This window comes from Oryctolagus cuniculus, chromosome 14 (assembly GCF_964237555.1).
Source record: "Oryctolagus cuniculus chromosome 14, mOryCun1.1, whole genome shotgun sequence".
Classification (NCBI taxonomy): Eukaryota; Metazoa; Chordata; class Mammalia; order Lagomorpha; family Leporidae; genus Oryctolagus; species Oryctolagus cuniculus.
The window spans coordinates 13,195,811-13,212,935 of record NC_091445.1 but is presented as its reverse complement, the minus strand read 5'-3'; the positions used below and the strand labels follow the sequence as shown (position 1 = coordinate 13,212,935).

At 49.7% G+C, this 17,125-nt stretch overlaps 1 protein-coding gene across 3 annotated transcripts in view; it reads right to left on the bottom strand.

Moving 5' to 3' along the window:
* POLR3G (RNA polymerase III subunit G) overlaps positions 1-17,119 on the bottom strand; it is a 39,637-nt gene extending 22,518 nt beyond the window's left edge. Inside the window, exons 1-3 of one of the 3 annotated variants that reach the window (XM_008261931.4) lie at positions 16,931-17,119; positions 6,538-6,723; positions 3,202-3,331 (exon numbers count right to left, since the gene is read on the bottom strand). In XM_008261931.4, the coding sequence (XP_008260153.2) occupies positions 3,202-3,331; positions 6,538-6,654 (247 nt within the window). In that variant the 5' untranslated portion in view covers positions 6,655-6,723; positions 16,931-17,119. Of the gene's footprint in view, positions 1-3,201; positions 3,332-6,537; positions 6,724-16,249; positions 16,471-16,930 lie in introns of those variants that run through there. The other 2 variants (XM_008261927.4, XM_008261928.4) reach the window with 2 other exon arrangements.
* Positions 17,120-17,125: the final 6 nt, after the last annotated feature.

The following is a 17,125-nucleotide window of genomic DNA, read 5'->3' as shown; positions in this document are numbered from 1 at the left end:
CTGGTGTGTCATCTTTAGAAAAATCCTTTGCTGCCCACTCACCACTTTTTTTGCTCTTTTAAAATTAGATTCCTACAGTGAGTTTTTTAGTATCTCGTTATTCTTCTGCAAATGCCCTAAAAGTAACTTTAAAATATTTACAAACATAAAAACAAATTGGATCCACATGATATATGAAGAAAATTGTTTCTTGGTGTTCCGAAGCATGCTCCCAATGTCCCTAACAGATTCACACAAGCACTTGGAGGATTCGACATACTTTTACATTAGACTTTTAAAACTTTTAAAACCACCACATTCAGTTACGCAAATCTATCCCCGATCGAGAGAAAAGACTACTTGTAAAAAGACTGACGGGTTGCAGCCAGCACTATGGTGTGGCTGGTTAGGCTGCTGCCTTCAGTGCTCACATCCCATATGGGTGCCAGTTCAAGTCCCAGGTGCTCCACTTCTGATCCAGCTCCTTGCTAAGGCTTCTGGGAAAGCGGTGGAAGACGGCCCAAGTCCTTGGGTCCCTGCACCCACGTGGGAGACTCAGAAGAAGACCCTGGCTCCTGGCTTCTGATCTGCCCAGCTCTAGCCATTGTGGCCATTTGGGGAGTCAACCAGCAGATGGAAGACCTCTTTCCGACTATCTCTCTCTAACTCTGCTTTGCAAATAAATAAATAATTTTTTTAAAAAAAAGACTGAAGTATACTTTGTACTGAGTATTTTAAACAGAACAAGCATTTATTTGGTCATACTGTGAGGGGTCAGACGGGTTAACAAGTAGTCAGGGTGGTCCCGGTAGAAATTCAGGGTGCAGAATGCTTCCCCCCAAAGTTACTTTTAGCAAGATTAAAAGAGCCTGCCTGATACTCCTTAGCAATTTCCAGTCTTACCATGAGAACAGCTAGGGAGAGGTGATTCCATTCTTCTGAGCTCTCAATTTACTATAAAGTAAATTAGGTATCCTACTCTTGGGACAGCTCTTTTGTTTTCTCATGAGCAACTGAGACAGGGTAAAAAGATTACAGATCAGGTCTTTTGATGGGTTTTGTCCCCGCCTTACACTGATTGACAGCTTCTTCTCCAAAACGGGGCTTAAAAGCCCCAGTAGCACCAGCCCCTGAGGGCTCTGCCCCTCATGGAGCCCTAGCAGGCCACTCTGGCCGGAGGTCTCTGACTCTAACAAATCTTGCTTTTAACTCCTTGTAAATGCTTTCTCTCTGCCTGGTCCGCTTGGAAATTCTTCCTCCATGTGAGACAAAGAACCGAGGTAACATTTTCTCCACTGCCATTTCACCCGTAACAATACTTTGTTCAGTTTATGAAATGAAAGCTTTTGCTACGAAGATTTTTTTTATTGACTTGAAAGGCAGAGTCAGAGAAAAAAATGAAAGTTTTAATTCCAATTTTTCAACTCAAAGAGGTGAAACAGACAATAATCATCAAAGTAAACACACAGTACTTTGAAGCAAACTCTCTCGCATCAAACCATTATATAACTTCAAGCGTATTGAAAATTCAATGAGCTTGTCGAAAATGCTTTTTACAATCCCAAGTACATGACTTCCTGCTTGGCGGTGAGCCACTTTTAAGTCTTTTAGAGAGAGGGAAAATGGAATGCATTTTTAATACTAATGCAATGAGATGATCCTTGATGAATTTCTCCTGTTTTAATGATGTTGTTTTGAGCAACCTAAGATGATATTGATCTCCAATTTCAATCAAGGGCAGATGCTGAAGATCAATGCAACTGCTCAGAAGGGGCTTCCCTGCCTCTAAAGCCACTTCCCACTTCCTGCTGGAGGTTGCTGTGCCTTCTCCAGCCAGAGGCCTCCTCTCTGCTCTTAGCTTCACCAGTGAGCACATTATTTTATTTTATATTTTCCATCATAGCAGATATACCCATGACTAAACAAACCTAAGGATTTTTAAAGTTTGTAACTTAAATATTAAGTAATGGGAGACATGTAGGCATTTACAATAATGACAGCAATCACAGCATTATATATATAAACAAAAAAAACCTAAATCTAATAACAGGGAATCAGTTGATTAATAATGTTATATATAGCCTGACAACAGCTAATACACAATCATTAAACTCACATTTTTCAAGAATAATGAGGATATGTGAAAATACTAATAATGTGCTACTGAATACAAAAATTAAGATATGAAGTCATATGAATCCAATTCATTAAATACATACAGAAAAAAGTATGCACGCTATTCACTAAAAGCTTACTAGTAGTCCTGTAGACACAGCCATGGGTAATTTTTACACGTGGAAATTGGAAATTTTTGTTTTTCATAATTTTCTTTTTTTTTCTGGACAGGCAGAGTGGACAGTGAGAGAGAAAGAGACAGAGAGAAAGGTCTTCCTTTTCCGTTGGTTCATCCCCCAATGGCCGCTGCGGCTGGCGCATCGCGCTGATCTGAAGCCAGGAGCCAGGTGTTTCTCCTGGTCTCCCATGCGGGTGCAGGGCCCAAGGACTTGGGCCATCCTCCACTGCACTCCCGGGCCACAGCAGAGAGCTGGCCTGGAAGAGGGGCAACCGGGACAGAATCCGGTGCCCTGACTGGGACTAGAACCTGGTGTGCCGGCACCGCAGGCGGAGGATTAGCCTATTGAGCTGCGGCGCCAGCCATCTGTTTTTCATAATTTTCACTAATCATGTATCACTTCTACTGTGAAAGATATTTTTTAAAATATCAAAAAATCTGGGAGCAGCACTGTGGCATAGCAGATAAAGCTACCTCCTGCAGTGCAGGCATCCCATACAAGAACCAGTTTGAGTCCTCGCTGCTTCACTTCCAATCCAGCTCTCTGCTATGGCCTGGGAAAGCAGTAGAAAATGGCCCAAGGTCTTGGGCCCCTGTACCCATATGGGAGACCTGGAAGAAACTCCTGGCTCCAGATTGGTGCAGCTCTGGCCATGTGGCCGGTTGGGGAGTGAACCAGCAGATAGAAGACTTCTCTCTCCCTTCTTCCCTCCCTCCCTCTCTAACTCTGCCTCTCAGATAAAATAAATAAATCTTAAAAAACCCAAAATCCTTATTTTTCTTCTGTTAAGCCCCATAAACACGGTTTTTTCAGGGTAGTTGTTAAATTCTGAATAAACTGAGTGAGCATGAAATGAGAACACATCCTGTGCTTACCCACTGGTCCATGTATTTACATTAAATTCACATGATCAGAGTCCAATACACACCTTGCTTCTCTTCGGGCGGCTCAATGAAATAAGGCATCCTTTTCATTGTTTCTCTCAGCTCCTGTTTCAAGGCCAGCATGTAATCTTCACCTTCCCCTGTTTTCAGTGGCACTGGCTTATAATCTGTATCCTATTAAGAGACAAAGAATGTTTTAATGCCCCATGTTGTTTATTTTCTAGAAAATATCAGTTTTACTGAAAAACCATGTTTTACTGGGCACTAAGCTCTACGATCAATTCACAAGGTGCTGACCTGCTCTGATCTACCTTAACCTTTCAGCCCACTTCCCATCTTGCCCTTCTTTTCGAGGTGGGAAAGAGACCAACACTCGTTCTGCTGTGTAGTCTGCTGATGAATGTGACCTCATGTTGCAAAACACAAGGCACCTGGGGCCGGCACAGGGTACAGCAGGTTAAGCCCCCCCTTTGGCCCTCTCATGCTAGGTCGGAGTGCGTGGATACACTCCCACCTCCACTTCACTTCCTGGTAATGAACCTGGGAGGCAGCAGATGATGTCCCAAATACGTGGGTTCCTGCACCCAAGAAGACCCTGACAGAGTTCCTGGCTCTTGGCTTTGACCTAGCCCAGCTCTGGTTGTTGCAGGTATTTGAAGCGTGAACCAACAGATGGAATCACACTGTCAATCTCTCTCTCTCTCTCTCTGTTTCACTTTCTCTCTGCTACTCTGCCTTACAAAGAAAATTTTAAAAATTAATTAATTAAAAAATAAAAATCAAGGCACCCAAATGAGAGCAACTGCTTTAGTTACTATCAACCTCAACTAGCAGTGGTGACTGGCAGGAGCAATAGCACAAAAATATAATGATAACAGCAGCTATCATTTAGCAAGAGATTACTCAGGCCAGGAAGAACTAAGTAGTCAACATCCATTATCAACACTATCACCAGTATTTTATCTTTTATGGTAAAGACATTGAGAGGAGAAGGAGCAGTAAGCCCATATAAAGAGTAGATACCAGAGCAGAAGTTGGAAGCTACACTTTAGTGTTTTCAAATTATACACACATATGCCCATAAAGTCCCTAAAGGATCACACAAAGGCTTTAATGATGTGACTTTTCTTTTTTAGATTGGGTATTTTTTTTTTTTAACGGGCAGAGTGGACAGTGAGAGAGAGAGACAGAGAGAAAGGTCTTCCTTTGCCATTGGTTCACCCTCCAACGGCCGCCGTGGCCAGTGCACTGCGCCTATCTGAAGGCAGGAGCCGGGCGCTTCTCCTGGTCTCCCATGGGGTGCAGGGCCCAAGGACTTGGCCATCCTCCACTGCACTCCCTGGCCACAGCAGAGAGCTGGCCTGGAAGAGGGGCAACCGGGACAGAATCCGGCACCCCGACCGGGACTAGATGTGGGGAGCAACTGGGAGCAACTCGGACTAGACTAAGTTACTGGAATTAAGACTTATTCTATGCATCTGCTCTCCCACAATATGGCGCTGGGAGAGGAGGAAACAGCTTCTACTCAGCTGCCTCCAGTTCAACCAATAAACAGCAGGACCTGCTCCTGATTGGAGGAGAGCAGCGTACTCGGCGTGTGGGTAGCAGAGTTGGGATTGGTGGAAGAGGACTATAAAGGAGGAGAGAGACAACATGCACCAGGAACATCTGAGGGAACACCTGTGCAGCCCCCGAGAGAGCCGGCCGGCGGTGTGCCGCTCCCCCGTGGAAGTGGGGAAAGTGGCAGGGGGCCCGCCCCTCCACGGAGGTGGAAGGGATGGTAGCCAACCCGGGAAGAACCAGCAGCAAACCCGGGGAGGGCCGAGCAGACAAAAGAACAGCGCAGGGTCCTGTGTCGTTCCTCCATGAAGAGGGGGAGCGACATAATGGTGCCGTGACTCGGATATGAAGCCTAGGCAGGGTTTAGTGTCGTTCCTCCACGAAGAGGGGGAGCGACAACTAGAACCCGGTGTGCCGGCGCCGCAAGGCAGAGGATTAGCCTACTGAGCCACGGCACCGGCCTTAGATTGGGTATGTGTTTTAATAACAGCCATGTTCGATTAAGTAACTCTGCCCCATAATCTAGAGGAAAAATTAATTTTAAAAGGACTGAAATGGGCCTGGCATTGTGGCACAGCATATAAACTGCCACTTAGGACACTGGAGCACAAGCCCCAGCTGCTCCACTTCTAATCCAGCTGCCTGCTAATGCACCTTGGAAAGCAGCAGATGATGGCTCAGGTGCCTGGACCTTGCCACCCAGGTAGGAGTTCCTGGCAGCTGGCTTTGGCTCAGCTACGAGCATTGCAGCCACTTGGGAGTAAACCAGCAGGTGGAAGATCTCTCTCTCTCTGTTTCTCCCTCTCTCTCTGCCACTATGTCTTTCAAACAAACAAACAAAAAAAATCCTTAAAAACAAAATATGCTGAAGTACACTCTGCAATGATTCTTTCCTAACGAGTATTCACATAACAGAATGATTACTTATCAGTCAATGTGGCTTTACATTTTTAAGGATCAGTGAAATGAAGTTGGCTATAATAGCAACTGATAGAGTCACGGTCAGAGCTGGCCCGTCTCTGCAGGGTAAGCATGTAAGCCCAAGTCACACTGAAGCAGAGGCCTAGATAAGATCAGGAAGCCATCCATGCACAGACTGGAGAACAGACGGCCCCAGACTGGGCGGCAACAGGGGCAAAGGCCTGAGGGAACCAGGAGGCAGCGCAGCTGGGAACAGAGAGGGGCAGCGGGAGCAAAAATTACGGAGATGTCAGAAAGGCATCGGTTTGGGCGCCGGTTTGAGTCCTGGCTGCTCCACTTCTGATTCAATTCCCTGCTAATGCAACTGGGAAAGCAGTGGAGAATGGCCCATGTGCTTGGGCCCCTGTGTGCGAGATCTGGAAGAAGCTCCCGGGTCCTGGCTTTGGGCTGGCCCAACCCAGGCCACTGCGGCCACATGGGGATTGAACTAGTGTATGGAAGAGAGCTCTCCCTCTCTCCCTCTCTCTCTCCCTTTCAAATTAAAAACAAAAATTCATTCTTGGTTGATATATTCTATGTGTTTTCAAGGAAAGGTGTATACAGTTTTTGTTTTCTGTTTTAAGAAAGTGGCCTGAACATCAGAAAATGTCCAGGGAAGAATGGTGGAAATATTTAAATTAAAGGTAAGTGAAATTTGGGGAATGAGCCAGTGGATGCAAGACCTCTCCTGTAACTGCATATGCAACAAAATAAATCTTAAAAAAAAAAAAAGCTGTCTTTTACTTTCCTATGCTTTCAGACATCATCATGATACCACATATTCAAGTCCTATCTAGAATTCCAATTTTCTTAGCAACAGGATAAAGCAACACATGGGACTCAGCTGTCAGCGTACTTACGGGAAACACGGGGGGTGGCTTCAGCACCACGTCAGGCAGCTTCTCACCTCTGCTGAAGCCCACAGCCTCGATGTTAAAGGTGTAGGCAGCCCGCCCTCTTCCTTTGTTCCCCGCCATCAGGATGGGCTACGCCGCCAGGAGACTGAATTCTGAAAGATACCACCAGGGATGCAGGCAGGCTGGGTCCTAAGAGAAAGAAGCCATCACTGTAAAACAAAGCATGAAACTCTGCCGCTACAGAGCACGGCTGAGAGAAAACACTGTTGGAAAACTAAAACCTGGAAAGGAGTAAATGTGTGACGATGGCGTGAAGGTTTGGCAAGGAACAGCTGCAAGTGCTAAATGAGGGGGAAGCCGACCTCGTCCGCCTTCAACTTCAGGTCTCCTGCTGAACTCCCAAATCCTCCAAATCAAGATTACACTAGGATACGAAAGTACATTGGAAATCCACTGAAAGGTCCTTAAAACACATCTTTACTCTGGTGTAGCAAAATGTAGAAATCCACGCATAGTTTTTTTCAAAATATACATTTCTCATCAACTTTTTGCAGACGCCCCTCCCCTCACGTGCACAGCTTTCAAACACTTCTGGCACCAAAACAAGCTGCTCTTTTCATTCCGTTTTTCCATGACTTTCCCCAAGCTCCAGGTAGACGTGAACCTGCAGTGCAGTAACAGGAACCTGCAGGCTGGAGAACTCTGCTCTCAATCATGGTGGTGGTGAGTAGCGTGCACGGTCTTCACATCTCTTCCCGCTGAGGACAGGCTAAGACTGAACCCAGGGAGCCCAGGGGAACGAGCTTCTGCACCTGCACGCTGCGCAGGCAGACAGACGAGCGGCTCCGGCCGCAGCCGCCCAGCTCAGGCACTTACTTGCACAACACCTCACACAGCTGCTGTGCAGTTTCTTACCAAGACACAAGGGTCCTGAACACGTTTCCACTGAAGTTTGCCACCTTCAGGGTGAAGGACTACCTGCTAAGACCACTGAGGGGCTACTTCCGCACATCTTTTTGACTATCTGCAATTTGAATACAGTTTGGTCCCAAGGCCTGGGAAATCCCAGCTTCCTTTTCGACAGGGCTGACTATTCTCATCGTCTGGGGCCATGAGAACCTTTAAAGAATCAAGCCCCAGTGTGGGACGCCTGCACCCCATACCAGAGTGCCTGGCTGCTCTGCTTCAAACCCAGCTGGGGGGCAGCAGGTGATGGCTCAAATACTCGGGTCCCTGCCACTCATGTGGGAGTCACAAAAGAAGTTCCTGGCTCTGGGCTTCAGATTGGCCCAGCCTCGGCTCTTATGGCCATTTGGGAGGTGAATCAGCATATGGAAGAACCACCCCTCACCCCCACCCCCACTCTCTCTGCTTTTCAGATAAAATGAAAAAACAAACAAAACAAACCAACCCCCCCACCAAAAAAAAAAAAAAAAACAACAAAACCCTAAAGCAGCTGTTTTCAAAAAGCACTGTCTGTAACAGCCTCACCTGGAATTTTTTTTATAAATGCAAGGAAAAACAACCTCTGGGCATGTCACCAGCAACCTGTGTTTTCAGGAACCTTCCAGGTAATTCTCACATGCGTTTAAGTCTAAATCACAGAACCAAACCCATCTAGATCTCTTGGGGTGAGACATGAGCAAGAGTAGACTGGAACACTTCCAGGTGACGGCAACACAGAGCGAGTGTCGAGAGCATCGGGGGAACCACTCCAGCGGAAGTCTTTGCTTCTCAGAAGTAGCTGGGTGAAGATACACCTGCAGAAGCACAGCTCTCATCGTGGAAGTCTGAAATTATACCAGTTAGCCTCGATGTTTAACGGAAGTCCTCTTAAAGGAGAAATGACTGTGACAGCTGTAAATCCAGGGAGCACTTGGGATGTGACAGTCCCAGCTTTCCATTCCTCTACACGGTGCAGTAGAATGAAAGGTGCGACAGGGGTGATTTTAATGCCCTCAGACACTCAGGGCTCCAGCTCCAGCCCTGGAATCCAACCAGAGAATCTAGATCTTCCAGGCATGAAACACTGCTTCCCAGGAGGATGCTGCTGGACTTGGTTAGATGGCTATGATCCTGAACACATTTTCAGATAGCATTTTACATGGCACATTCTGTAAAGTCATCCTTACATGCCTCCAGATTTGAAGGCTTCCTGATAGAACTTTAAAAGTTGATTTTACTTATTATCTATTTTTAAAAATACTTATTTTATTTTAAAGGAAGAGATATAGAGACAGAAAGAGAGAATTTTCTATCCTTTGGTTCACTCCCCAAATGGCTGCAACGGCCGGAACTGGGCCAATCTGAAGCCAGGAGCAGGAGCTTCCTCTGGGTCTTCCACATGGGTGCAGGGTCCCAAGCACTTGGGCCATCTTCTGCTGCTTTCTCAGGCCATCAGCAGCTGGGACTCAGACTAGCACCCCTATGCGATGCCGTTACTACAGGCGGAGGCTTAACCTACACCATAGCGCCAGCCCCTACTGTTACCTTTAGTGTGGTCAGTTTACGGAGGACATCTGGCTGCCTCCTGTCACTTGTACTTACTTTCACTATACTACTTACACATACTGTGGTAGAAAGAACAGCAAGACCACCCCAGGTACCCCACATTCAGCTTGTCAACCGTCACCAGATGACGCGTCTTTCTCTGTATTCCACATCCAGGGCTCAGATTATTTTAACTGTGCAGTAGGTATCTTCTCTGAAAAAGGCTTTAAAATAAACCACAGTGATAATGTCTCTAAAATGCTAATCACGAGGGCTGCTGTTGTGGTGCAGCGGGTTAAGCTATCACCTGCAACACCTGCATCCCAGTGAGTATTGGTTCAAGTCCCAGCTGCTCCACTTCCAATCCAGCTTTCTGCTAATGTGCCTGGGGAGGCAATAGAAGATGACCCAAATATGTGGGGGCCCCTGCTGCCCATGGATGAAACTCCTGGCTCCCTGCTTCAGCCTGGACAAGCCCCAGCCATTGAAGCCATTTGGGGAGTAAATCAGCAGATGGAAAGTATCTCTAACTCTGCTTTTCAATAAATCTTAAAAAAAAAAAGCCACAATTCACTATCATACACAACCAGTACTTAAATTTCTTTAGTTAGCAAGTAAATGCCTTTACAGTTAGTTCCTCTTCTTTTTTTTTTTTTGGTTGTTGTTACTATTTATCACAGAAACTAGCTCATGGTCGTGTACCCTGCTTCTTAAACTTTTTAAAGCACAAACAGGTTACCTAGGAATCTTGTTAAAATGCAGATTCTGGGGCCGGCGCTGTGGCACAGCAGGTTAAGCCATGGTAAATAGCGTTGGCATCCCACATGGGCACTGGTTCGAGTCCTGGCTACTCCACTTCCCATCCAGCTCTCTGCTAATGCACCTGGGAAAGTGGCCTGGCATAGCCCTGGCCATTGGAGCCATTTGGGGAGTGAACTAGTGTATGGAAGATCTCTCTCCTACTCACTCTGTCTCTCCTCTGGCTCTGAAGCTCTACCTTTCAAATGAATAAATACACAAATTTTTTTTTTTTTAAATGCAGTTTCTCAATCAGCTGACCTTGGGGCCTTCCCCTCAAGCTCTCAGCTTTCAGAGTAGCAGGGCTGTACAGTTTCCCACATTGTGCCTCTGAGTGCATCCCTAATGAGACAATGGCTTAATACATTCCTCTGTTCACTCTATTTCCAATCAGGGGGGACGGGAGGCTTCCCCAGAGGAGGGCTTGCTTTCCTGGAAAGAACAGTTAGAAGAGACGCTCTGCTCTTCCCCGCCGTACCACCGCAAGATGCACACAGGTCTCTTGGTGGGATCAGGCCGGCCCGCGGGTTCCAGTGTGTCTGTGTCTCCCAGTCTAAGGTGCCTGTGAGTTTTCCCTGAGGACTTCAGCAGCCACTGAGCACTGCTGCCTAGATTCATCAGCCCATCACAGACTATACAGGAGCCACACACAAACCTGATCACTCTGTCTTATTAACTGGAATTTTCCCAGGGCTCAATTTCCCTCGCCCACCTTCAAACAATGCTTGCACAGGAGAGGTATTTATTAAAATAATCAAGCTCCTGCCATCTGCGCACACCAAAGGAGAGGGAAACCATCCAAAGGGCTTTGTTGCAACTGCTGAGTCACTGAGGCATCTGCTGAGCCTGCACGGAGAGGACTCCCTCGGAAGCCAACAGGGCAGAAGGGCTCACACCTTCCCCCAGGAGCCCAGCAACACAGCCAGGGCCCCTGGGATTTGCCAATCCAGGCTAAGAACAGCTCCAGGTGAGGTGCACCAGCACTGCCTGCCCACAAGAACTGCTGGAGGACTGGCCCTCAAGCCTACAGCACCAGCCTCCGGAGGGTACGCACAGCATCCTGGGAAACCTTTTGCAAAAACTCCCCCTGACCAAGAGAGAATCTATCAGCTGGCACTGCTGGGTGGGCTGCCCGGTGAGAAGTGAGGTTCACATTCATCAAGCAATCTCTCCATGCAAACTGCTCTGATTCGCAAAGGCTCTGCCCTTGGCAGAAAACCCAGCCCTTGCTCTTGAAACACCCTTAAGAATTACGTGGCATCCTGGTCCACAGCCGCCTCTCTTCTAAGTCGGGTCACCCTGAGGCAGTTCCCTGTGCCTGGAGCAGCTGGCACGTTCGTCTTCTCCCGCGGAGCTCAGAGGTGATCCTGGGACTCCGGCCACAGCCTCACAGAAGGGCTCCAGGTGAGGCCTGAGCCTCCCGCTAAAGTCCTCTCAGTGGATTTGACCATGGCCTAATCCTTTTCTCACCCCGCCAGCCTTCTGGAACAGAAGGTTTTTACCAGCTGGTTCTAGCTCCTCTTTATCCAAATCTTTCTCTACTTCCTACGGCCCAATTCCAGGGAGGTATCAAGCATTCCTGGCCCAGGGTCAGCAGCCAGAGTCCCCGGAACAAATCAGCCATCTAATGTTTCCTTCAAAACACACCTTCCTTTCCAATTTCTCTACCACGGCCCCCAGCTTTGCCCTTTCCCATCTCACTTCTGATCAGCAGCAAACCTCGTGCCTCCCAGCCCTTTCCTGACTAATCCATTCTTCCCAATTATTAATCCCAAAACGTGGGGCCAGCGCTGTGGCGACGGGTAAAGCCGCCGCCTGCAGCGCTGGCATCCAATATTGGTGCCGGTTTGGGTCCCAGCTGCTCCACTTCCGATCCAGCTCTCTGCTGTGGCCTGGGAAAGCAGTGGAAGATGGCCCAAGCCCTGCGTGGAGAGACCCAGAAGAAGCTCCTGGCTCCTGGCTTCGGGTTGGCTCAGCTCTGGCCATTATGGCCATCTGGGGAGTGAACCAGTGGATGGAAGACTTCTCTCTGCCTCTTCTCTCTCTGTGTAACTCTGACTTTCAAATAAATAAATAAATCTTTAAAAAAAATCCCAAAACAAACCTTCGATGGTGGAGCTCTTCTCACCTTCCTTTCTGCCTGCCAATTAGGTCCAAACTTCCTGTGTAAGCGGGCCAAGCCCTTTAATGGTTGCAATCTGTAACCACTTCTGGATGACCAGGCTCTCCACTGTGACCAATTCTCTCCTGGCCCCTGCCCGGCCACCACCCGTTTCACCTTAACCACCCGTTTAAACCCCTCCATCTCCAGTCACTTCAACCCATCTTGTCCTTGGAAAGAGCCTAAAATTAAAATGGATTTTTTTTTTTTTGTTTAAATGAGAGATACAGAATGCAGCAACCTTCAACTCCAGAAGAAACACAGACGGTGTCCCTCTGGGAACAGGGAACTGGACTCCTATTGCCTGGTTTCTTCAAGTAGTAACAGCAGAGACTTTATATCCCTACAGCAACTGCTCCTCGATGAACGTGAAGCTTTCCTTGTCCCACGCATAGTGACCTGGCGAGCAAATCTACCCACAGAAGTACAGCCCAGTAAGCCTGCTATTAGAGTTGTTTTTGTTGGTCCTTTGATTCCCTTCCTGAGATAAAGCAGAGGATTTAGCTTCACCCTGGAATGCTCAAGAGAGCTTTTACAAAACACTCAGGGGCAGGTGTTTGGTGCAACAGACCACGGCATGGGAAGCCTGCAGCCCACATTAGAGTACCTGCCTCAAGTCCCTACCCCACTTGCAATCCAGCTTCCTGTTAATGGGCACCCTGGGAGGCAGCAAGTGACGGCTGAAGTACTCGGTCCCTGCCAGCAAATGGGAGACTCAGATTGAGCTCCAGGCTCCTGACTTCAGCCTGGCCCAGTCCTAGTTGTTGCAGGCAGCTGGAAAATGCAACAGTGGATGGAAGGTATCTCTCCATCTCTCTCTCTCTCAAATACAGTGAAAATTAATACATATTTTAAAAATAAAAGAATCACAGCTTTCACCCCCAGAGCAATGACACCAGAGTATCTGGAGGTAGCAGCTAGGCATCAGGACTTCTCAAAGCATCCCAGAAGATTATAAAGTGTAACCCAAACTAAGAACCACTGCAGAGGGGCTGGCGCTATGGTGTAGTAGGCTATGCCTCTGCCTGAGGCACTGGCAACCCACAGGGATGCCACTGGTTTGTGTCCCAGAGGCTCCTCTTCCAATCCATCTCTGCTTATGGCCTGGGAAAACAATATAAGATGGCCTAAGTGTGTGGGCCCCTGTATCTGTGTGGGACACCCAGAAGAAGCTCCTGGCTCCTGGCTTCAGCTCAGCTCTGGCTGTTGCGGCCACATGGGAAGTGAACCAGCAGATGGAAGACAACTTTCTCTCTGCCTCTCCCTTTGTTTCTAACTCTAGTTCTCAAATAAACAAAAAAAAAAAAAAAGAAAAGAAAAGAAAAGAAAAGAAAAACACTGCAGAGTAAAACTCCCATTTCAAAGAAGAGAAAAGTGAAGTTTTAAGAGGTTAGCTGACTATCAAAAAACACAAAGTTAGTTCCAAACAAAGGCAGGACTGGGGGCCTGTGCTGTGGCACAGTGGGTTAAGCCATTGCCTGCAATACCACTGGCATCCCATATCAGCAGTTCAAGTCCCACCTGCGCCACTCTGGATCCAGCTCCCTGCTAATGTGCCTACAAAGAGGAGAAAGATGACCCAAGTACTTCAACACCTGCTACCCCAGTGGGAGACCCGGATGAAGTTCCAGGCTCCTGGCTTCAGCCCAGCCCAGCCCTGGCTATTGCAGCCACTTGGGGAGTGAACCAGCGGATGGAAAGTTCCCTGTCTGTCTCTCCCCCTCTTTCTGTAACTCTGCCTCTCAAACAAATACATAGATATTAAAAAAAAAAAAAAAAAAAAAGCAAGACTGGGTTAAGGCCTCAAGAAACCTCTCCATTGTTCTTCTTTCTACATTAAACTCTCGGGAGTTGCACATACAGGCTAGGTGAAGAAGACCTTTTTAGGGGCTGGCACTGTGGTTTAGCGGGTAAAGCTGCTGCCTACAGCACCAACATCTCATATGGGCACTGGTTCCAGTCCTGGCTGCTCCTCTTTTGATCCAGCTCTCTGCCATGGCCTGGGAAGCAGTAGAAGATGGCCCAAGTCCTTGGACCCCTGCACCCACATGGGAGACCCAGAAGAGGCTCCTGGCTTCAGATCAGCGCAGCTCGGCTGTTATGGTCAAATGAGGAGTGAACCAGCAGATGAAAGACCTCTCTCTCTCTCTGCCTCTCCTTCTCTCTCTGTGTAACTCTGATTTTCAAATATATAAATAAATCTTTAAAAAAAATACCTTTTTAGCCTCGGGGATGTCTTATCAACAGAATGAATTTCTAAGTGCCGAACAGGCTGAATTTAAAAGTATAACACTTGCAGCACTGCCCTGTCATTGCCCATGCCCCCTGACAATGGCCACTACCCCCAGGAGGGCTGCAGACGGGTGGAGCTGAACCATCCAAGAGCTGCAATGCAGAAGTCCACTCTCACCAGGTGCAAGGCGACCTCTGGCAGAGCTGAGCTCATCTCCGAAATCCCTCCCAGGCCCATCATCCCAGCAGCATGACTCGGGCCCTCGCTCAAACTAACCAGACAGACGTAGAGACACAGGGACGGAAGCAGACGCTGATGCAGGGGGAGGCAGTGAGAGCCAGGTCACAGCTCTCTCCTGATGAAGGGCCCAGAATGTGCCCCCGTAGGAGCCTGATCGTCACCCCATCTGGAGGTCTCCTTCGATCCCCTCACCCGACAGCAGAAGCCCACCAGCTCCGTGTTCTCTCGCCCCTACTCCCCGGCCTCCAACTCTGCTTTTGCTCAGACTCTCGGCACCTCCCATGTGGACCTCCAAAGCAGAACAAATGAAATGACAAGAAATAAAATGGAACAAATACACCTCTACAGTCCACTGCCCCTTGGTAGTTCCTCTGCAGCTACCCGTCACCCTCCTCAGCCAGTGGCGCTTCCGAGGCCAGCTCTGCCCCTCAGCAAAGCATCCTCACTCTTGCACGCGGGGTTGCTCCGGCTTGCAGGGTCCCTCCTGCCACATCGGCCTGAGCACACCCTAGCATCTTCTGAGCCATACACCTGATGCTTCTCTGGGACCATTTCCACCACCCTACTGGGTGGCAAGCCACTCCCTTCTTCCTGGTTCCCAAGTACAACCCGGCTCCTGTGGTCCTTTTAATCATCATGGTGTAACTGTCAGGACTTGTTGGTCTCCCAGGGGGCGCCCCAGTGAGCCACCCATCAGGTATTTATTAAAAAGTACCCTCTGTACCTGGCCTTCATTTATGGAGTAGGAATTCAGCTGTGAACAAAGCAAGATCCCTGTTCTCATGGCGTGCATAGTCTAAGATGGGATATGGACAAAATATGATTTTATAAGAAATGTCAGGGATTGCCGGCGCCGCAGCACAATAGGCTAATCCTCCGCCTTGCGGCGCCGGCACACCGGGTTCTAGTCCCGGTCGGAGCACCGGATTCTGTCCCAGTTGCCCCTCTTCCAGTCCAGCTCTCTGCTATGGCCCGGGAGTGCAGTGGAGGATGGCCCAAGTCCTTGGGCCCTGCACCCGCATGGGAGACCAGGGGAAGCACCTGGCTCCTGGCTTCAGATCAGCGCGGTGCGCCGGCCCCAGCGGCCATTGGGGGGTGAACCAACGGAGGGAAGACCTTTCTCTCTGTCTCTCTCTGTTACTGTCCACTCTGCCTGTCAAAAAAAAAAAAAAATGTCAGGGAGTGACAGGTGATATGAAAAAAATAATAAAACAGAAAACACGGGTGCTACTGCACAACGGGTAGCTGCAAAAGTCTTCTCTTATTCAGAAATATCGGAGCACACACCGGACACAAGGGAGGGAAAAGCTGCCCGGAGGAGGAAAGGCCGTCCAGGGAGGGCCAGCTGGGGATCCAGGCACAGGGACCAGCAAGCTGAAGCTCCCTTGGAGACTCAAATGCCATCCCTAACCAAGTCCCGTGGTTCCGGGGTGAATTGCTGCTGAGCTCCTACCTAAGGGTGCTGCTGCATTTCACCCCTACAGCTTCGCCCCTGCATGGAGGAAAAGCCCCAGAGGGCACAGAGCAGGGCTGCTAAGCTCCTACCAGCACCTTCCAAGGCCAGCTGCAGCGCCACTCCCATCAGCCCCTTCCAACTGTGCAGCATTTACTTCTCCCCTCCTGGGGTGGGGTCCACAGGCCGTGCCTTCCATCACCAGCATCTGGGCCCAGATACTCCAACTTTCCTCCTCACACAGCTCAAGGACTTGGGTGTAAGGCCAGCCCCCAGCTGAGTGGTCAACCTCTATCCAGCTGCGCACTCCACGAGTGCGGGGGGAGGGGCGTGGGTCCACCAGCACCTCCAGGAGGGCTTGGGAGCACTTGCCCCCGAAAGGACCCTCGTGGGCTTTCATCCTGCTGTCTCCTGGGTCTCTCTACAATCTGTCCTGGCTAGACAGGAGATGCTCTCTCGGCGGCCAGGGGTGGAGTGGGGCCAGGGACCACTCCCAGGGCTGGCGGGGCCACACCCAGTCATTATCCTAGGTGCCCCGCCTTTTACTCAGTGGAGCCCTCTACAAACTTTCTTTGCTCTCACCCAAGAGCAGGATAACAAAAACCGGCGGCGGGGGGTGGGGGGGTGGGGGGGAGAACACGGAATTTTTAAAGAGCCGGAAAGAAGCGGCGCGGTGTCAGCAGCGCCGCCCCACCTGCGGGGTCCGAGGCACGGAACCTGGGGAGCCTGCGGCACTGCCCAGCGCCCGAGTCAGTCCCGGAGCCACCAGCTCCGGCCAACCCACCATCAGTAAGTGCATAAATCCCCCCCTTCAAACTCCCAGCGGCCAGGAAGTGCAGACCGGGCAGGAGCTGCAAACGAGGATTTTTAAAACATTCTAAGCGAGCGGGAGCGGCGGAGGCAAGGCCCCCTCCCCCGCCCCTCACTCCGGAGGCAAGGTGCCGGGTCTCCCCGACTTGTCCACGCACCCCTCCATCTCCCCTGTGCGCCCTCCCAAGCCCTCCACTGCCTCCTCGGGTACCTGCTCGCTCCAGGCTCCGGGCTTGGGCAAAAACTGCAGTTGGAGTACTGACCGGCCGGCCAGGCAGAGGCTCCAGGCGCCGGACTCCAGCGCTCGGCGGCCGCCGGTTCCAAAAGCGCGCACCGCTCTCCACGCGGCCGCGGCGCCGCGCTCCCAGCGCCCCGAGCCGGGCCCGCCCCCTCGCCCCCGCTAAGC